Consider the following 22,072-nt stretch of genomic DNA (forward strand, 5'->3'; position numbering starts at 1 on the left):
CAGGCATTGTTTCCTTTTCGTTTTGTTTCTGATCAAACAGGGAGTGCAGATCTATGTGATTGTCAGTTTGGAACAACACTAAATCCTGCATGGCTTTCACAATGAAAGCTATATGGGAATGCTTGGTTACGGTCATAAGCTTCATCATCGAAATGATCATCAAAGGTAATATTGGTTGTTAGTTGTTGTAGTACCATCGTCACAGCCTTCACATGTTCCCATATTCAGTTTGAGGGAGTTGTATTATCTCGTTTCATAAAGTTGGGGAGGATAAATCCAATCCCATTAGAGTGAATGGGAAATGTTGTGTTAGTAATAAAAAAAAGGGATATGCTAACTGTTAATCGAGTGAAATGTTTAATTTTAGTAATCCAAAGGGTTTTGATTTATTAGTCTCTGCATTTCTAAAACCAGATGCCATCTAAATCCAATTTTAGCCTTTTTTCCTTTAATTTTTTACCGAATTTTCAGCTGGAGGTAAAAAAAAAACCAATATATGGCAGAACTATTGGTATAATTATGTATAGCTTTTGACTACTATTTTGCTAGTATTATATTACATATTCAATAAAAACATCCGACAAAATTTTAATAAGTTTATTTGGGAGTAATCATTCCATTGAAGTTTGTGAAATGAATAAATAAATGCATTGGGAATATAAAATATTGAATATTTGTATTGGGATTTGTTAAAGCGAGGGATGTTATATTTTTTTTGATTGGTATGTGTGCGGGGAGTTAAAAATGAAGTTATTTTGGTACGAAGGGATTACCAAATACTCCCCTTGCTCAAAAAATAAGCATATTCAAGATTCGGTTTTTGTATTATGGTATAAGCATTTATGTACAAATTTTCATGATTTATTTTAAGCCCAATCAAATGCTAAGGAATCAAATCAATTCAAAATTTTAAAGAACCACGCTAGAATGACTAAAAGAGAATCTCTTTTGTCTCCTTATTGTATGCTATACGTCATCGAATTGTTTATATTTTGAAACAAATACAGTAAAGTTCGTATGTTTAAATACGGAGGAAGCACTTCGAGAATCATTTCTCTTTTTTATTCTTTTGGAACAAATACGAATTTCATTTTTTAAAAAAATTCTAAAAAGCACGACAATAAATGCGCCGGCCGAAATCCAAGCTAACACCGTGTTAAATCGCGTCCCGTACGAAAGTCTCCTCCTCCTCCCCCCAACCAGCTTACTAATCACACTCCTCTTCCATCTCTTAATCTAATCACACTCCTCTCCACCTCGTCGCCTCGCCGTCTCCACCACCAAAACCCTAGCCGGCGCCGCGCTCCTCCACCCGCCGCCGCCCGCAGCCATGGATCTCCTCCGCTCGCACCTCCACAGGGTCCGCATCCCGGAGCCCTCCGACCGCATCCACAAGGACGAGTGCTGCGTCTCCTTCGACACCCCGGTGAGTAACCGCCTCCCGCCCCCTCGTGCGCTGGTGTGGTCTTCCTAGGGTTAGGGTTTTGACGCGGGTGTTCTCCCTCACCGCGCGCGTGCAGAGGTCGGAGGGGGGCCTGTACGTCGACCTGAGCTCGTTCCTGGGGTTCGGGAAGGAGCACGTGGCGTGGAACTACGAGAAGACGGGGAACCCCGTGTACCTCCACATCGTGCAGCGCCGGAAGCCGGAGCCCGACGACGAGGCGGATCGCCCGCTGAAGAAGCCCACGCTGCTCGCCATCGGTATGACGCGCCTACCCACTGGTCAACATCGTACTTCGTGTTGTTAATATTGTGGACAGATGAACCGTGCGTGGGTGTTTTTCCTTATGGGATTGTGTTTGAGTGACGGGATCATTTCTACTGAGACTTGCTTCATGTGGTTATTGGGTTGGGCAATGCTATGGAGAAAAATGTCGCGACATATCTGGATTCCCATTATCTGTTTGTTATTGTAGTGCAGGTTTACCCAGCTAGGTAGGGTAGTTTTGATATGTTTCCTGTTCTATTTGATCTGTTCAGCTAATCTAATGTAGAAAATTATTGGTATGGCATTGCTCTGTTTCCTATTTTCTGGAATCAGAGACCATGACATATCATAAAAGATACGGTGGCTGTGTTAGAGACCATGGAATAGCCGAAAACATATGGTGGCTGTAGTACTGAATTGTTTGTTGTGTGATATGCTTTACTACTTCTTAGAAGAGTTGTCTGTAACCTGGGTTTCCACAATAGAATAGATAGTCATATTTTCTCTGTTCTGTATTCCCATGATTGCAAATAGATGAATGCAGTGACTTTGTTTACTAATGAGGGATTCCTACATTTATAGGAGTGGAGGGAGGTTTCAATGATCAAGAACCTGAATATGATGAGGCTTTTGAAATTGTTATCTTGCCTGAATTTACTTCTCTCCCGTTTCCATCAGTTGACTTGCCAGAGAAGGTAACTGTGTTCGACATAAAAGACTTTAGTTATTGTATGCACAGGTACTTACTACAATACAACTCTGTAGGTTAGGATTGCAGTTGACAAAGTTATACTTGCCGAAAGTGCTGATAGAAAACAACGACTGGCTTCTTGGGTTGCTGACAATAAAAAAATCAGTGCATTTGCTATGGATCTGCAACAGCTAGACAATGGTGTCATTGTGCCCCCTACTGGATGGAAATGTAGCAAGTGTGATAAAACTGAGAATCTCTGGTTAAATTTGACTGATGGCATGATCCTTTGTGGGAGGCGGCTTTGGGATGGAAGTGGGGGAAATAATCATGCTATTGAACACTATGAACAGACAAAATATCCTCTTGCAGTAAAGCTTGGAACAGTTACTGCCGATTTGGAAGCAGCAGGTAATGCTACTCTGCGGACCTTTTACGTATTTAGGCTTCCTCTTTTGTTATTATACTATTACATACATCAACATTACCACTTAGTGAATAAATTGAACTTTACCCATTTATCTCATGAACTGTATCGTTTTGGATATTTAAATTAAAATTTTCATATATATAATATATATACGATGCTCTAGTTGAAATATTTATACCGAATATTATACTCAAAATAAGTTCTAGAGATATATTTTTATATAAATACCAGTCAAACTTTTATTCAGAGACAAACAATTGGAAAATGTAATGATTCATATTAAATCAATAAGACTCCAGTTTTCTGTTCTTTTAAACTTCCAGAGTTATATGTATGTATTGTTCATAGATCATAAATTGTATTCCCTCCATTCCATATTATAAAACTTTCTGGTCTTGCTTAGATTCATTTGTATGCTAATGAATCTAGACACATATACAAAACATGTACATAGATACATGGATGAATTTATGCAAAGCTAGAAAGTCTTAGAATTTAAAACGGAGGGAGTAACACACAACCCAAGTAGAAGTAATCTATGCTGTTATTTTTAACCTTTCACATAAACATTTTGCTTTCATATTCTTTTGGTTTTAACAAAGAGTGTTCTTAAACTTTTGGTGCAACCTTCCTATCAAGGGCATGTGCAGCTGGGGTTACTTTTACTGTATATTAAATACCTATTCATACCAGTTTTTCTGTGACAGCTCAGACGTTTTCTCATACCCGGAAGATGATAGTGTTGAAGATCCACTACTAGCTCAGCATTTGTCACACTTTGGTATTGATTTTTCCTCTCTTCAAAAGGTGAGTTCTTCATTTTCTGGTGGCATTTATGTGCGATACTTTAGATCTACACAATAGGACTTGCCTTTTTGTTTAATTGTGATAAAAACATATTAGCACTTTTTTGTGGCAATATATAATGTAGCACCTTATTGTCATACTGTGTTTTCCCCTTTGATGCTTGTCAATGTGTCTTTTAGTTTAGGGGCTTTTTGATGTGATCCTTTTGTTTGTGCAGACTGAGATGACTACTGCTGAAAGAGAACTTGATCACAATACCAATTATGACTGGAACAGAATACAAGAAAGTGGCAAAGATGCTGAACTTTTATACGGGCCTGGTTATACTGGCCTTGTTAACCTTGGAAACAGGTAGCTTTGGTTGACTTCATGATGTTACTTTCTCTTCCAGTAATTTCTCTAAGTCTTAAGAAATGCATGTATTTCCTCCTCTGCAGTTGCTATATGGCCTCAGTAATGCAAGTGATGTTTTCAACTCTTCCTTTTATTTCACGGTTAGTTTAGTTCTACTCTCCCAGTTGTTGAAAGTTATGTCATTATCTCTTCACCACTTCTTGTCTAGAGTTGCTTTTTTTCCTCAGTAGCACATGCTCATGCATTTACTTGTTGTATCATTTCAGATACTATGAGAAGCAGAGCTTGAAAGCTGCATTCACAATTTCCCCAGCTGATCCAACAATGGACTTAAATATGCAAATGTAAGTGTACACCAGCTTATCTGTGCTTGCGTGTATTGGTATTGAATCACTATTCTGAGGTGGTTGCTGTGAGATGCAGTGTTGCCTGCTTCTAATGTAAGTGTAATACATAAATCAGTTGTTTGGCCATTTGTCATGTATGGCTGTACGCTTCAGAAATCGTAGTATGGGTACAAATTACTTTGTTAAATTCTTGCAATCACAAGCGGAGTGATTATACCTAGAATCTTATTTTGGCAAGCCAGCACTTTCTTGCTCTGTTCACACTGGGAAGCTGCTGGTGGGAATTCATCTTGGATACTGTAGTGGTCCAGTGCAGCGCTGGTTAAGTGGTAGAATGTTTAAGGCTATTAGCAATGCTGTAACCAAACATATATCATGCTGTCCAAATGTCCTTTAAATACTGCATCTTGTTTCAGCATAGGAACATCTTTCTCAATTCAGTGCTACTGTTTTATGATGTAATAATTCTAGAAGGGATTTGTTTTTTAAGCAATAATTTTAATAAAAAATATGTCTGCCCTTACACTCGACACTTCAAATTTTCAGGACAAAGTTGGCACATGGAATGCTCTCTGGCAAATACTCTCTGCCAAACCAAGAGGTAAGCATTTTTATATATCTGCCTTTGCTTGCACTTTCCGTTGTTGGTCGTTACCTTAGCAATTTTGTTCATATTGCTGATGGTTCAATCTGGAGTAGACTGCTTTTGTGTTTTATTTTATAGCTCTTATGTGCACAAACTTAGGCCTCTTAATTCTCAAAACTATACCCACATTTAATTTTTGTGCAAGAACTGGTATCTACTAATTCTGTAGCATGTGTTCTGTGGGTCAAGTGAAAGTCTAAGGAAGCTATGCTTTTCTAAATGTGCTTGTATAAACATGGAATCCTAGCTTGTACAAACATGTTTGAAAGTTTATATAGCTTTGTTGTTCTCAACTCATTTGTCTATGTCAGTACTCACTTATTAGATGTACATTTCTTTAACTTCTATTCCTCCAATTGTATGCAATTTAAACCACAGGGCACTTTCAATATGAATAGATGCCCTGTCTGGAGTATCAGAATTACTCATGAAACAGCTCAATTTTATGGAATCAGAATATTTTTGGTGTTCCTGACAGGACCCAAGCTTGGGAATACACTACATACTTACTATTACCTGCCAACTTCTAAGCCAAGTTTGCTGATCCATAATTTGTTCTGATAAGCAGTTCTGATTCACCATTCTCATTATTTGTACATATTGTGTTTTGATCGGCAGTTCTGATTCTGACTGTTCTATCTTGTTGTTTGACAATTAAGGCTCAATAACACTTTTGGACACACTTTTGAATAAACCTAATTGTTATGTTCAATTTTAATAGGGGCAAGAAGGAATACGCCCTCGTATGTTTAAGACAGTTATTGCCGCAAAGCATCCTGAATTTTCCAGTATGAGGCAACAGGTACTTTGGACATGGAATTACAAATCTTGGACTGAACAGCTACTTATTTGATTTTTTCTTTGCATAATTTTGGGTATAAACATTTCCAAGTATTCATTTTAATACATCTCTTTCTGCAGGATGCCCTTGATTTCTTCCTTCATCTTATTGACCAAGTTGATCAGGCAAACCCTGGAAACCATGAGCTGAATCCTTTTACCGGGTTCAAATTCATTATTGAGGAACGGCTTCAATGTCCTTCTGGAAAAGTTTCTTATAACAAACGTTCAGACTACATTCTTTCATTGAGCATACCATTGCATGAAGCTACTAACAAAGGTGACTTAAAAAACTTTTTCCCTTCTGTATTTTAAATAAGTGCATTAGTAAATCCTTGACATCTGTGAGATATGCAGAGCAGCTAGAAGCGTTTCATGAGAAAAAGGCTGCAATGGATCTGGATGGAAAGGAAGTGTAAGTTACTCATAGCTCATGCATTTCCAAATGAGCATATGACCTATGTATGTTTCACTTTGTTTCCATAAACAGGTCTAATGAGGAAATTGTGAGGCCTAGAGTCCCACTGGAGGCATGCTTGGCAAGTTTTTCAGGCGCGGAAGAAGTGCCTGATTTTTACAGCACTGCATTGAATTCGAAGACGACAGCAATTAAGTATGCATATTTTGAATATTTGTTCTGTATTTGCTAAAAGGATCACTACAGCTATACAACTTCACAGTCGATTACTTTGTTATTGTTTTGGCTTTGCTATCCATTGGTTTCTTTTTAGCCAAATTATGTGTTAGATATGACCTGATGAGATATCCTCAGCTCGTCATTTGATTTTATTATAGACAGAAATTTGGCACTGCCTTCAATTTCTTATCTTATAAGAAATATTTCGAAATTAGCAAAACTTATATATATATCGTCCCACCATCTTAAAATCAATGATTGGCCATATAATTGGGAACATCCAGCCCTTGTTTTTCTCTTGATTGAGGTTCGTGACTTTTTTTAGAACATGATTCCTCTGCCTATTTAGTTTCTTGGATCATTCAGAATATTTTGTTTTAACATGGTCTGTGGAAATAGTAAAAATGATATGTTCATTATAATGTTTGCACATTTCCGTTTATTGATGTGGAAACAGAAGATGGCTTCTTATAACACGTCATATAACTTGGTTTTCAGGACTGCTGGCTTTAAATCCTTTCCTGATTACCTGGTATTGCAGATGCGTAAATTTGTAATGGAAGCAGGATGGGTGCCAAAGAAACTAGGTAATACGCCCCTATCATTTGCTCATTCATGTCTGATGATTCTAAATTCAAGTTGCTGTCCCAAACTGTACAGTGGACTGATTTTTTGAGAGAGCTATTAGTATCCATCCATATGCTATTTCTTTTCTTTTGGTACTTTCAGGCTCTGTAGGCCTTTTATCAATGTGATTGATCTTAGAATTCGACTGGATTGATGCTTTGTTACCAGTGAAATAAATCTTAACACATCACAGCTGATCTTTTACATTGTTTAATGTACTCCTAGAATTTGGTAGGAATCTGATGTTACTAGGCAAAAGTTGCTAGTATTTCATTTCTGCCCGCTTGAGAAATTTTGAAATCTGGCCTTATTTGGTGGTGTGAACATGCTCTTATTTTTGATTCTTATTATTAAATTTCTTTTGACCATTTTATGTTATCTGTCTTCTTGAATATTGACATTTGATTTGCCCCCACAGATGTTTACATAGATGTGCCTGATATAATTGATATCTCGCACATGCGCAGCAAAGGCATACAGCCTGGGGAAGAGTTACTACCTGAAGGAGGTTAGACTGTTGTTTATTAGGTTTTCAACATGACCATAGTCTTCCTGATAAACTTTGCTGACTGAAACATTTTGCAGCTGCTGGTGGTAACACTGCTGAACCTGCTTATCCTGTTGCCAGTGAGGACATTGTATCCCATCTGGCAAGCATGGGGTTCAATTATCTTCATTGTCAGAAAGCTGCTATTAGTACATCAAACACAGGAGTTGAGGAGGCAATGAATTGGCTTCTTTCACACATGGATGATCCAGGTGGGTGTACAAATGGAAATGTTACATTCTTATTACTTTTTTTGTCATCATCAAAGGGTATGTAACTTGACCGCTACAATTTTTATCACCATTCTGCAATGCAGATATTGATGATCCAATATCTAAAGATTCACAGGCTGCTGAACAAACTGTTGATGAAACTAGTGTTCAGACTCTTGTTTCCTTTGGATTTCAAGAAGATGTTGCTCGAAAAGCCTTGGCAGCTTCTGTAAGAATTTCTTTTATGATTGGATCTTTACATATTTCTTGCACAGTTGGCAATGTTGAGCACTAAGAAATTGATACTATTCTCACATAGACAACTTTCAAAACTGTCTTAGTATTTTCCTCTTCAATTGTATGCAACCAACTCTTTGATCGTTGGCATATATTCTGTACATCTGGTGGTGATACTCTTGTTGTGTTATGCATTAGGGTGGAAATATCGAGAGAGCGACAGACTGGATTTTCAGCCACCCAGAAACTTCTAGCTCAGCACCTACTGTTGATTCTTCAACAAGCAATATGGAAGCTGATGACGCACACATTCCGGATGGAAGTGGAAGTAAGTTTCTCCAATCCTTTTGTTTACTGTAGGCCTTTTACTGTCTATGGTGCCAATCTGGCAATCCGATGAACTAATTTTGTCAACTTTCTAAAGTATTGATAGTGACTTTGAAGGTTACATTATTTGAAAGGCTAACCTTTATACATGCCCAGAGTATTTTTGAATAATGATACTACATTATATAAAGAAATGGATGCAGACTTACAGTTATATGGCCATGCCCCCTCAAGTTCCCAAGAAAACATTGTTTTCAATAATTTCTTGAGTTATATGTAAAGAATCCATGGTAGTGAGTGATTAGTCAAACCACATAAGAGCTCGCTCCAAACTGGCCACATGCAATAGGTGTCCAAAACATTAGGCCCAATACTGCCTGTAGATGGGTTAGAAATACACATTTTAACACTACACTATGCTCTGCAGGATACAAATTGATGGCATTTGTGAGTCATATGGGCACCTCTACCCATTGTGGGCACTATGTTGCCCATATCCGCAAAGACGGGAGGTGGGTGATATTCAATGACAGTAAGGTGGCTGCCTCTGTTGACTTGCCCAAGGATATGGGATACCTCTATTTCTTTCAAAGGATATAAAAAGCATTAGCAGCTGAAAGACTTCACAGGCAAGAATACCATCGCTGACTTGTCTTAGTTACAATCACCTATTATCAAAAGCATGGCGGATAGTCGATGAACTTTAGAACTGAGTGTTGATCACATCCTGTCGTGCTGACTTTAGACTGATCAGCTTGGGATTTCACTTTGTTCTCTGACATTTATGCATTATCGCATTCAATTTCATCGATGTCGATTTATCACCTGATTTTTAACTCTGCTGTGAAAACTTTGAACTAGCTCAATCTTTACATCTGAAAAGGAAAAAGAAAAGAAAAGGCAAGGGAGAAGAGACGGCCCCTGGTGCCGCATGTAATAATATTTTGCACATTTTAACAGAGCTCCGGGCGTTAAAAGAGCCAGCATATCCTTCGCCTTCTCGCCTGATACCTCTGGACCTCGCCGTGGCCGCCGGTGAGTTTTTTCCGCACTTGTCACGGCCGCTGCTACTGCTGCCTTTCTTCCGTGATCACATATTTACTTTGGCCTGTGGGTCACTGAGACGTTACTAATAGAATTTTGATATTCTGATAGCCAGTAGGATAGCAGTACAATACTTGTAGCCGATATGGACAGATGCTGCTGCTGCTGCCTTGCTGGCCGTCTGCCCCGCCTTGATTTGACGGCGTCGCCGATGGCGGGGGCGTGCGTCTCTGTGCGCTGTGCTGCGCGACACGATCGCGCACATGCCGGGGCCATGCGGCACGCTTGGCTGTCCCCTGCGCTGCTGCTGCGCCGGCGAGGCGACGCCCACCACACCACGTCGCTTTCGCCGGCCGGGGCCTCTCCCTCCCTCCCCTTGGCTGGCGGCGGGGCAGCAGCCCACCCACATCATGCCGCGCACACGCCGCTGTCAGAGGAGCACCCCCAACCTTCTCGCTGTCTCATCTTCTCTCACTCAAAGCCTTTGGGCCTCCTGCCTCGTGCTGCTTCATGTCGCCTGCCTGCCTTCCTTGCGCCCCTTTTCGAAAGGAGAAAAACTAGGGCTCCCATCATTTCACTTTTTGGAGGAATAAGCAAAAACGTGTTTTTGCAAACGAAAAATAATTTACAGTTAAAACTTTTATATACGTGTCCATAGCGACTCAAAAGCGAAATATGTAAAATAAACCATGATGAAAAAACCCTAAAATCAAGTGTAAATTAAGTTCTAAAATTTAAATTTTAGTTTATAAAACTACGAAACGATGGAGCCCTAGCTAAGGCACCGTGCAACGTTGGAACTCTTCTTGCCCAATCACAGCAGGGTCCAGCGATCTTCACGACATGCCTCGGAGCGTAGGCTATGCTGTAGAAAGATAGTTCCTTCCGGATTCCTCTCCTTGTGTGGGCATCTCTTGAAATACAGTACTAATCTTACTTAGGTATCGTTTCGTGTCGCCGTCAGTATTTTACTTACCGTTCATAAGTCAAATGCACAAGTGATTCCACGATTATTGGCAATAATTGTGCGAAAACTGCATGAGTATGAATTCAAATTTGTAGAACAAAATCGTTGTGGTTGGTTTTTGGGGTCTAACGGTGAGATTATCGTGTGGTTTGTAGCGGTGTTGGTGAAAACGATAATCGTGAAATTTGGAATGATAATCATGATGGTTTGTCATATCGACAATCACAATTTTTATGCGAAAAGATGTGATATGTCGCGATTATTATGATGTATGCCACGATTACCATGATATCTCACCGTGACTTTTTCAAAAATTTTGGATTTTTTTTTGCGATATTTGTCGAGCCAAACCACCATTTATTGCTATAGTGCTATGGGGGGTATGACCGATTACCATGATATTGTAAACCCTTGTCTATGTTCGCAATGGCGAATGAGCCCAACCAGATCGTTCGAGTTTGACACCATGTTCTGAAGAGCTTATGATTTTAAAACTCAACTGATGAGAAATTAGCTAATTGGGAATACGAAAAGGCAAGGTTTCTAGTTTGTATATTCTAGTTCTGCTCTCTTGTAAGATTTTCTGTGGACGAAAATATAGGGAAGGGTAAGAAGTTTGTTTTTGACTATGTAACTCTATATTCTTCTATAATCCGATGAACTTTTGATAGCCAGAGAGTCTAGACGAATCTATCCCTGACAGAAGCTCATACAAACTAGGCGAAACTCCTCTAAACAATGCCTTGGTCTCTCGGCAGTGACACGTGTTGAACGTGAGCCACCAAATCAAGTCAATGACATATGCCACTCTAGGTAATCGTGTACATGAAACTTATATTAAGGATGACCTTAAAGCATGGATAGCTATAGCACGGACTCTAAGACACGGTGTACGTATGACATGTAGAACCATGTATTAATGTTTTATAGGTAACTATATAAATTGGAATTGTAACTATTAGTTAGATATACTATTGAAATTGCTCTACACCACTATGGTCGCCATCAAAATAAAGATAGGCAAGAGCCACGGCTTTAATTGCATCGGTTTATCGTTCGGGCCGGAGTGTGCATGCCGTCGCAGCAGTTGGTTCATGTCACCGTCAACTCGCCTGGATGCGTGCTAGTGACTGCAAAACACATGCACACCACACCACCACCAGCAGAGCAACAACACCCTTTTCCCCGGCATTCCGTGCCTCTGCAGCTTCAGCTTTCCAACCCAACCGGCAGATAATGTAGATCGAGACCCTTTTTTATTTTTTTTTTCTGTTTATGCATGTTAGCTTTTATATCTTCTAGTCAAAAATTTAATTTCTAACCTTAATTTTAAAATTGATTTTGAGATTTTCTCAACTAAGTCTTCGTTTTTAGTGTGCTAAAAATATGTATATAAAAGTTTTATTCAGAAATTGTTTTTTGTTTGCAAATATGTTAGCCAAATCAAGCATCCCCTAGATTACATAGGTAGATGGTCGTCCCAGATTAATTACTAGTACTAGTTGACCCAGCCTTTGTTTAATTAATAATTATAATCAACGGCCCAATGTTTGGGACGCGTAGACTAAAGTGCGTGTGGTGGTGGATCAGAGCACGTAGCTAGCTTGGCTGCTGCCGCTGCGATTTTAGACACATTAATGCTGACAGTGCTGGATAACTGAAGGTTTTGTTTGGTGTGTCTATCCTATTACCATGTGATTAATCGCCGATCGTGTAGTCAGCCGGTCGGCTACGTGTCTGGAGTACGTGCTTGCCCGTGTAGGCCACTGGCTGCATCCATCAACACTAGCTAGGACGTTTCAAAAGGTGTGGCTGTGGAGGCAGATGCTAGGTGCTGAGGTACACCTCAAAGTTGCCAAGTGTAGTTGGGGGGAGCCCACGATTCGAACTTAGATCTCTGTCAGTCTCGTCTTTTCGGTTTTGTTTATATTTATAAGTTAAAGTTTGATTTTTTAACCTTGATTTGAAAGTTTTTTCATCGTATTTTATTCTTCAATCTTGTCTTTTAATCTCTAATAACACATATATAAATATTTTATTTATAAATTATTTTTCATTTGTAAATTAATATGATGTTTGACTTTTCTCAAAAAAAAAAAAACAAACAAGGGTCAACCGAAACCAATCGGTTTTCGCGGAAACCAGCTACAAACCGATCGATGTTTTAGTTGATCGTCATCATACGGAGTTGATCGAAATTAGTTTGTTTTACTGGGTTTTTGACAAACCGGCGAGGAGCGGTTTTCACTTAGACTGGAGGTAACATGAGTATAGATGACAGTTGAATACAAAAGATTGCAGTCTATTTGTTGGAAGTCTGAGAGAGTCTTCCCAAGCGTACTAGTTTGAAATACAGGGCAAGTAAAATGTTCATGTTTTTTCCAGCCAGCTGCATATTTTAGATGAACCGGCTGATCCATGCAACTCAATAGTAGCAGGTAGGAACCACTCTATCTGTGTCCGTTACTCTGAATGCATGCAGTGACGACCTGTGCAAGTTCATCTTTTTGGAATTTGTGTCAGTCCCATTTGTATGCATACGCTGGTCTCTTCTGTCCACTGAAAAGTAGCGGTAGTATAGATTGCATTGCATGATGAGAGACAGACGAAACACAACAAATAATGATCCACTGCATCCGTTCCAAGGATGGTAAACAACTAAATACTGTATCGGGCAATGGCATTGCATTGCTAGCTGTAGTGTAGTAGCAAAGATAACCTGCAGCACCAGAAGTTCAGAACGCATCAGCATGCATGCATGCAGATTGCAGATGCAGCTAGCTAGCATCCATGTCCTTTTCTTCCTTTTTCCCTGAAGCTTTTCCCCAGTGCTGTTGATGCCACAGCTCCATGATCCATGGCTCCATGCATCCAGCAGCAGCAGCAGCCACTGTATCTTCCATCGCTAACCACCTGACTGTTCATCGATGGATGGCTGATCTGATCCGATCCGATCCGATCACCGTCTTGTTCTGCACTGAGTAGTAGCATCTGATAGAGCTGAGAGTGATCTGGAGCTGCTGGAGCCAAAGCCAAAGTGTAGCTGCTGCAGCATCACACAGTGTAGTGTAGCGCATCAACGCCACTGTCACTGACTGCAGTACGCGATCCATGTAGCTCTGCTGCTTTTAGCTTGGCTGCCGGTGCCCCCGACCTGACTGAACAGCAATGATATTATCCCTGTCCCTCGCTGTGGCCACCCTTTGTGCAGTGAAAAGAGCTTGCCATGGATGGATGGATCATGGATGCTACCCACTAGCTACCAAGATCAAGCTCTATCATCGAGTTGCAAGCTTGGCAAGATAAAATGATTAGTGCTTCCTTGGAACATAGGAATTTTAGAGGATTTTTTTTCCGAAACTCGTCTGTAAAATTCCTGCGTCGGAAAGGAAGGCTGATATGATGGATCTTGTCATGGGGATTGAACTTAACGCTGGACCAGGCTGGTGGATCAATTAATCAGAAGCTCAGAAGAGGGGGGGGGGGGGGGGGGGGGGGGCATTCATTTTCATCATCATGGATGGATCCATGCATGCATGGGACGAGCGTATGAGCATTCAGATTTCAGAGACCATTACGCTTTGCCGTGCTGGGTGATCATGGTGGTGTGTGTCATCTGCCAAATGATTGTGCCAGGAGCCCTGATCCTTGGGTGGTCCTGTTTTGGGGGGGGGGGGGGGGGGGGGGGGGGGTCACTCGTAGCTCATCTTGTTCTTGGCCAAGGGTAGAAGAGAAGAGAGCATAGAGATCCAGAGTTATTATTATTACTGCATCACCATTAACTGCGTGTGGTAATTAAGAAGAATCAATGTGCCTCGTTTGTGTTGTCCTCCCCATCTTAATTGTGAAATTTACAGCGATATTTACACCGGCAGTGTATAATATGTATTGCTCCCCTGTCATGATCAGTTTTTTCTTTTTTGAGGTAAGTCATGCTCAGTTACAGTAAATATAATAGTAGACTACAAGCCGGCTAAATGCTAGGTAGAGTAAAGATGTGAGGAGAGAGGAGAAACGGTATATGAGTGAAGAGCTAACTACTGTATGAGTAAACTATGAGAATACTGCAAAGAGTTTTATAGTTGATTTATTGGCTATATTATTAGACTTGCTCTCATACACAGAAACAAAAGAAGACGACGACAGCAAAGGGAGAGAAAAAAAAGGGCTGGCAGCAACTTCTTTTACTGCTCCTGAATATCCAACCTTTTTGCAGCTTGCAAGGTGAAAGAAACTCTACACTGTTCTATTCCAACAGTGCCTGCCGTTGGATTTGCAGCCTGGTTTTCAGACCATGCCTGCCAGCCCGCGGCCGAGGGTTTACATTACTGAAGACCCCACCAAAGTGCGAGCTCTGTTGGTTTCATGGTTTCTGATAAATTTTGGTCAAATTTTCTGTGTGACATTTTAATTTATCAAAAACTATTTAAAATTCCAACCAAAAAAAATTTCGAGCAATGTCAAAACGTTGAAAACCATTAAAACCGCTCGTTTTTGTGAACCCTGAACCGCCGTTCAGCTTAGCTAAGGTGACTGTCAAACCAGCCAGCGAACGTATAATAGAATTTTTCATGCCATAATCATGATTAATACATAGAATTTATATATGAAAATAGCAAATGCTCGATGTAGTTAGATTTATCCAGGCTCTAAAAATTTCTTGGCTAGTTCCGCACCACAGCCAGTGGGCGTGTTTGTAAATGTCAATGCGGGATAAATCTTTTCTCTTTTTTCGTGCATACGTTTTTTGAACGGTTGAGTGATGTGTTTTTTTGCAATAAAAATATATAAAAGTAACTTTAAAATCAGATTAGTCAAGTTTATAATAACTAATATTTAATTAATTATAAGCTGATGATTTTTTCCATTTTGCGTACATTAATTTGCCAAACTACCATCAGTGTTTATGAATGTGGGCGCCGCGTGTCGGCGGCGGTGAAGAGGGGAGTGCTCCGTCCATGTCTGCCATCCTAATATCCATTTTTTCGCCCAACTCTTTGATCTTAAACTTAAGAATGCCTATCCAACCCTCCAACGGTTTGAGTTTGAGGTTAGGGTTTAGCTGCGTGTGCAGGGCCGGCCATCGTTTTCCTCCATGTGGCGTCACACATCGCCATACATGCAGCTAGCTAGCTATCCAAATCTAAAATCCCCAATCCGGCACTAACACACCTGCAGGCGAAAAACGGGATAGCTACCAGTGCTATTAGTGGTAGGAGATCGACGGCGATCTTCATGGATTCAGGCCGGATTGGTCGATTCTAGATGAGGTTCAGTGAGAGCTGAAAGCGAAAGTTTAACCTAAAAGAATCATCTCTTCGTTTTTTTTTCTCCTGTTCTTCCATCTTGCCTTACACATGGCTGCACCTCGTCCTTACAAGTGTTCCGACCTTCCTCCTGGCCTTCCATGGTGTTTTGCACCTCTGGATAGCTTTCACCATGGCACCTGAGCTTGTACAACTTCTTTATGCATTGTGTGTGTTCATCCACGCGACACCGCACGTGGTGGATCTAGAAATTTTATAGAGCATGGATAAACACATGCGCGAACTATTTCTTGGATTATGGTTTATCTTTTTATCGACATTGTTGGATAACGAAGCTCAAAAATAGAAGCCATCCTAGTGGTGTGACCCACTGGCGATCGGGCCTGTGAGAGGTAGGCCTACGTCCTATTTGATTTGAAAAAATTTTAACCCATAGAAATAGTAAAAGTGTAGGAGCAGAAATGCATGCTCACATTAATTAATACGATTTTTTCAAGAGGTTTGAGTATACGGAATTTTTCATATGTTTTCTCTTTGCAATATATAGGAAAGGGGAATTTCTTATACTTTATTTCATCAAACCAAATGGTTTTTATAGGTATATAATCTAATCCTTTATTCTTCCTCAAAAAAGGTAGGCCCGTACACGGTAAGAAGATACAGAAAAGAAAAGACAAATCGTTGTCTGGTAAAAGAAGATTAATTAAGAAATGGAGATGAGGTGGCAACAATGGCGACGGGCCGCGCCGTCGGTGTCCGGGGCTCCGGCCGGCGCACTGTGGCGGTCGCGGCGCCTGTCCGGTCTCCGGGCAGACAGAAAGGCCCCCGGGAAGCCCCACGCATCTCTGCTCTGCCACGCCCACCCCATCCATGTCACCATCCATAGGTAGACGATGACAATGACCAAGACGAGGAGCTTCAGAATTTGGGTTTCTTTCTTTTTTTTTTCATTTCTGAAACTTTGATCTGTTCTTTAATTTCTTGTGCAGGCATGCTTGCGGCAGGATCAAAAAACGGTGGGCATTCATTCATTCATGGGAATTGATGATTTTCCACTGGGAGGGAGGGGCAACGGCTGCATGATGTAAGAACTGATCATCCTCTGCAGTGGCTTAATAATATTTGCATGTGTTCAGTGACTTCTGCATGCCAGCTAGGGAGTGAAGAGGAAGAGAATGATGCCGAGAAATTAAATTCCCATTCAATTTGTTTAGTTCTGCACATGCTCATTCAATCATCCAGTCAGTCAGTCACTCACTCACTGCCTCAGTGCTGATCTAAGTAGCTCATTGCCTAGCTCACTCACTCACTCATTCTCTTTGTTTGCTTCACCAAACTTCAGATTTCCAGCCACCCTGGGTTGGCTTCCTCTGCAACCATCACACAAATTTCCTCTGCTTCCATGTCTGTACTGCACTACTACCTCTGTCTCTCTCTCTTTCTCTCTGTGTTTTGTGTGTGTTTGTGAGATGGGGATAAGGGGTTGGTGATGTAGATAGAGATGGCATCTGATTTGGCATTGGTCAGGGATAGGGGGAGTGGTACTTTGTGCTAGCTTTGCTTGTGCAACCTTGCAGCTGATGAGCTGCAGCCTCTGTGATCTGAATGTTGGTTAAGTCGTACTGTAATGCATATCTGCATGGTTATCTTCTCTGGTTTTTGCATTATTCATGCATGCAAATGGAGGATGCAGATTATAGTAGAGCTAGCATAGATATGGTCAGGCTGGATGCAAAAGGTAAAAAGGGATCCCTGCAGAGATCTCGTCCAATTTCTTCCACTCATTTTGAACAAAATTAAATCTCAATCCCTGATTCATTTACATGATTCACACACAATGCCAGCACATATTACCTTCCTTCAGACTATAAGACATTTTAGCTTGCTAATAAATCCAGACACATATATAAAATATATTCGTTGATCTATATATGAATTTATACGAAACTAAAATATCTTATGATATAAAACCGTAAGAGTACTATTCCCTGCTTACTGTTCTTCTCTTCTTCACCTCTTGTATTGTATATCCTTGTGGGTCACTACTCATGGATGTATGCATGGCCCATCTGGTTGTTAACTTGCTGAGAGCATGCTTGCACAACAGTACAAAGCCAGATGTGTCCTACACAGTGGCAGACTTGTAGCTGCACTAGCTTACACATCCATGGCCTGTTCGACTGTAGGAATATATATATTATAATACACATGTATATACACACAAAATACATGCCTAGCTATTAGCTAGCCAGTGGTGGTGCTCATCACTTGCATACACACGTCAGTACAAGATCAGGTCTAATTGCTTAATTAATTGTACCAGTTCCTATCATTGACCAGCCTGGCTAGCTTTTAGCTTGAGCCAAAATGCCAAAAGTCGATTAATTAATTAACCACTCAATTAGATGCATAACTAACTAATAATCAGTAACGACAAGCTTGCAGCAACAAAACAAAGCACTAATCAACAAGCCAAAGGTAGTACAACTAGCAAGAGACAACACAGCATGTCCTTTTCGTTTTCTTTTCCTTCTTCAGGTCCTCTCTTCATCTTGATTTTTTTTTCTTTCTACATCTAGCTAAATTTGAACATACTAATCTTAACCAATTAATTAATCCCAGATTTTGTTTTCTCTCTTCTGAATTGAGAATAATTAACCTTGGTTGCATGCTTAATTAATTATTTTTTTTTATCTCTAGCTAGCTATCTGCTTCTCTGCTCTTGTAATTCTTGCAGCTGCAGATGCTGTGCTTTGCATGCATGCATGCATCCAATTGCATGGAGGAAACCTTAAACACAAGTACCACCATTTTTGATATTTTTTCTTTTTTTTTTGCTCATTTAGAGGTTTTTTTTTTGTTTAGGAGTGAGAGCTAGTTTGGTAGCTCAACGTCGACGACGTCCTCGTGTTCGGCGGCGGCGGCGGTGGAGACCATCTTGAGGGCGGAGCCGCCGGTGGTGAAGGCCTTCTTGCGGACGGCCATGTACTCGGGCCACGTGACGGCGCGGTAGGCGGGGCTGCGGCCGGGCGGCACGGCCTCCGGCAGCGGCGCCACCTTGGCGTCCGGCGGCGGGCCGAGGAAGTAGCCCAGCGATAGCCGGTCGCGGTCGCGGTTGACGACGGCGCGGTGGTAGACGCTGTGGAAGCGGCCGTTGGTGAGGATGTGGAAGAGGTCGCCGACGTTGACGACGAAGGCGCCCGGCACGGCCGGCACCGCCACCCACCGGTCGGGGCACCGCCGGAACAGCTGCAGCCCCGGCACGAGGCTCTGCAGCACGAAGGTGAAGAAGCCGGAGTCGGTGTGCGCGATGAGCCCCAGCGCCCGCCGCGGGTCGGGGCACCTCGGGTACCAGTTGAGGTGCACCGTCGCCGTCATCGTCCCGGCGATCTTCCTCTCCGCCTCCACGCCGGCCACCTGCTCGCCGGTCAGCCCCAGCGCCCTCAGGAACAGCTCCAGCAGCTCGCCGGCCAGCCGCCGCATCTCCTTGTGGAACTCCTCCATCACGTCACTGCATGCGTATATTTTTATTTTTCTACGTCACATATACGTATATATATATATAGTGTGTGTGCATGCATGCATGGCGACGAGGTGCACGTCGTCGGCGAGGTACCAGAAGAGGAGGTAGTCGTCGCCGGCCTTGGGCCAGAGGCGGCGGAGCTCGGAGCGGAGGGAGGAGGGGGAGAAGGTGTAGCCCTCGGACCACATGCACTTGGAGAAGAAGGAGGAGATGGGCGGCGAGCCGTAGCCCCAGGGCTCGCCGGGCCCGCGCACGGCGCGCATCTTCTCCGACGCCGGCAGCGCGAACACGCGCGCCACCCGCTCCTCCACGCGCGCCAGCAGCCGCGCCGGCACGCCGTGCCCCACCAGCAGGAACGCGCCCCACTGCTCCGCCGCGCGCGCCACCCGCTCCGCCGCGTCGGCCGCCCCCACGTCCACCACCGGCACCGCGTCCTCCTCCCCCTCCGCCTGGTCGCCGCCGTCCACCACCGGGTGCTCGTGCAGCCCCGGCCACGCGTGCGTCTCCGGCACCCGCCTCGCCGCCCTGAAGTCGAAGTAGAGCGGGTTCGACGGCGTCGGCATCGCTAACAACACACGCGCACGCTCGCTCGCCTCGCCAACCAGAAGCAGCAGCAGCAACAACAACAAAACTTTTTATCTCTATATATATATATTATATAATTTGTTTTCTAGGACTTTACAATAGTGGAATGAGTAGTAATGTGAGACTTGTGTAAGAACTGGACAAGTACAAGGGCGTGGTATATATAGGGAGAGAAGTTTTGGAGCGTAGTGAAAGGGAAATTAATTATTTGATGAATAAAATCAGTGAGAATTAATTAAAATGGGTCATTAATAGATTTTGGAGGGAGAGAAAAAAAAATATGGTGAGAGGAACAGAGGGTTTGGAGTGATGTGGAACACACAAGGCCACCAGCTAGCTACACAACACAAATCTAGCTAGTACCACCACCACCACCACCCCCTGGCTGGCTAGTGGCACTGCCACCCAATTAATACATAAGCATTCATAAAAAAAATAGTTGTAGTAATTAACCCTTGCATGGAAATTAACCCACCTGAGTAATTTGCATCACATTGACTATATACTTAGTTGTTTAGAAAGCAGACTTTTTTACCATCCTTGAAAAGTGTCTTGGGGTAATAAAAATATAAAATTCCGTTATCTTAAGATACGCTATATTTTAAATTACTAAATTTTTATATTAAAAAAATACTGTATCTTAAAATATTTTTTTAAGGATGGTAAAAAAACTTTGAACACACAAATTTTAGGACAAATAATAGTAGCGAGAAGTACACCTCCTCTGTTACAGTTTTCTCTTGTGATTCACCAAATATTCCTTGGTGTAACCGTACTATGAGTTATGATTAGTCGCGAGAATTCATATGCTAGTGTACAATCATCAAGATCTCTATGCTAAGTACAGAAATTATTTTCTGACAATAGAAGCATGATTTTCTACGTCTACATGCACAATCCTATTTATGTACATGAGGACTGCAACATCACTGCACTATCACATCCATCAATAGTATTTACTTGTAGACGTCCAGATTTATTTGGCATTATTCAATCACTAATATTCCAAACCAACAGTGCATTATAAGTACATCACGCAAGTATGTATTCTAGAACACAAACACGAGAAAAATACATCACTAGAGAGTAAGAACAGGACAGGCTAATTAAGATTTTGTATACACACCACCGTCTTTTCATTTCTACTCGTGCTTATAAATCAAAATGTAAATTTTCAATCTTAAATTTAGAGTTGATTTTAAGGGTTTTTTTTACCGAAGTTTATTTTTTCGAGCGATTTTATAGTCTTTAAGAAGGTACCGAAAGGTACTAAAATTTCAATGTAAATTTTTTGTATCTCTTGGTATCTAGGTAATAGGAGGTACGGAATTTAACACTAAACTCTTGGTACTTCTCGTTACATACTCAAGAATGGTAAAAATTGCTCTTATTTTTTAGACTTAACTTTCAGATTTCAGATTGTTGAAAATACGTATATAAAAACTTTATTTATAAATTATTATTTTTCTGCAAATTTGTCGATCATCCCATACAAACCAACACATGCAGAGCACATGCTAAGATCAGAAATAGGCCGGAACAAGATCTCTTCCCTGGAGGCGATCGACGCCTTCCCGATCCCCTTGTCGCGATCGAGCCGCCCGCCATTGGTTCCTTTAAGGTTTCTTCTTCTTGTTTTTTTTTTAATATAATCTGTTCTTTTTATGAGATGGACACCGATTTTTCTCTCTTTTTTAGTGAGATGGATTTCATCTACTTTCGAAAACAGTACAAAAGCGGAAAGAAACCGGCCTGATATGTTTTAAGATTGACGAAGTTACTATGGATGTCGTTTAACACGAAAGAATAATTAAGTCTAGGGTTTTAAACCCATGTAACCAGTTTCCCACCATGAAGCCAGTTCTCTTATATGAACTCCATATACTTTTCAAGTTTACACATACTCAAATTGACCTTTAAATGAGATAGAATTACACCAATATTTCCACTAACAATTTATCCATTGGAGCCTATTTAGAAAATGGTAATTGAAAATGATTTCCCTCCATTAAACGGTAACTTCAAATCATAGTTATTCATTTTCTTCACCCCATTTCGTCATAACACTACATTCGTTTTCATATCCCAATCCCATCCCTCATATTCCATTATCCAAACAAGCCCTTATTTTTATATAATTTTCTACGTCTACATGCACAATCAATACATGTAATCGCTCAACGGTTAAGAAGCATTCCTACATAAGAACTGAAGAATCTTATCCTGTTACTTACAAAGTCCTTGTTTGGTTTTTTTTAATTTTTTTTAAGTTTTCA

At 41.3% G+C, this 22,072-nt stretch overlaps 2 protein-coding genes across 2 annotated transcripts; one reads left to right on the forward strand and one right to left on the reverse strand.

Annotated features, from left to right (window-relative positions):
• Positions 1-1,192: 1,192 nt before the first annotated feature.
• Positions 1,193-9,371, forward strand: LOC102711307 (ubiquitin carboxyl-terminal hydrolase 14). Its single transcript, XM_006645496.3, has 19 exons — positions 1,193-1,426; positions 1,521-1,701; positions 2,291-2,403; positions 2,474-2,810; positions 3,542-3,636; positions 3,854-3,987; positions 4,074-4,130; positions 4,257-4,334; positions 4,884-4,938; positions 5,705-5,785; positions 5,905-6,103; positions 6,181-6,238; positions 6,314-6,436; positions 6,959-7,047; positions 7,506-7,595; positions 7,673-7,846; positions 7,951-8,075; positions 8,282-8,411; positions 8,838-9,371. Exons 1-19 carry the CDS (start codon positions 1,331-1,333, stop codon positions 9,008-9,010), a joined length of 2,388 nt encoding a protein of 795 aa, XP_006645559.1. The 5' UTR covers positions 1,193-1,330; the 3' UTR covers positions 9,011-9,371.
• Positions 9,372-17,459: 8,088 nt separating this feature from the next.
• LOC107304765 (gibberellin 3-beta-dioxygenase 2) lies at positions 17,460-19,832 on the reverse strand. The gene is made up of 2 exons (XM_040521999.1): positions 19,305-19,832; positions 17,460-19,199 (listed from the first exon to the last, which is right to left on the reverse strand). Exons 1-2 carry the CDS (start codon positions 19,772-19,774, stop codon positions 18,563-18,565), a joined length of 1,107 nt encoding a protein of 368 aa, XP_040377933.1. The 5' UTR covers positions 19,775-19,832; the 3' UTR covers positions 17,460-18,562.
• Between the last annotated feature and the right edge of the window lie 2,240 nt (positions 19,833-22,072).

The sequence above is a fragment of the Oryza brachyantha genome, chromosome 1 (genome assembly GCF_000231095.2).
Source record: "Oryza brachyantha chromosome 1, ObraRS2, whole genome shotgun sequence".
NCBI lineage: Eukaryota > Viridiplantae > Streptophyta > Magnoliopsida > Poales > Poaceae > Oryza > Oryza brachyantha.

Bases quoted from the DNA above. Each gene is read 5' to 3' on its own strand.
- LOC102711307 (XM_006645496.3), top strand. From the start codon at position 1,331: ATGGATCTCCTCCGCTCGCACCTCCACAGGGTCCGCATCCCGGAGCCC. The intron at 7,048-7,505 runs GTAATACGCCCC...TTGCCCCCACAG, and splicing joins ATGGGTGCCAAAGAAACTAG to ATGTTTACATAGATGTGCCT. The intron at 7,847-7,950 runs GTGGGTGTACAA...TCTGCAATGCAG, and splicing joins TTCACACATGGATGATCCAG to ATATTGATGATCCAATATCT.
- LOC107304765 (XM_040521999.1), bottom strand. From the start codon at position 19,774: ATGCCGACGCCGTCGAACCCGCTCTACTTCGACTTCAGGGCGGCGAGG. The intron at 19,200-19,304 runs GTACCTCGCCGA...ATACGCATGCAG, and splicing joins GACGACTACCTCCTCTTCTG to TGACGTGATGGAGGAGTTCC.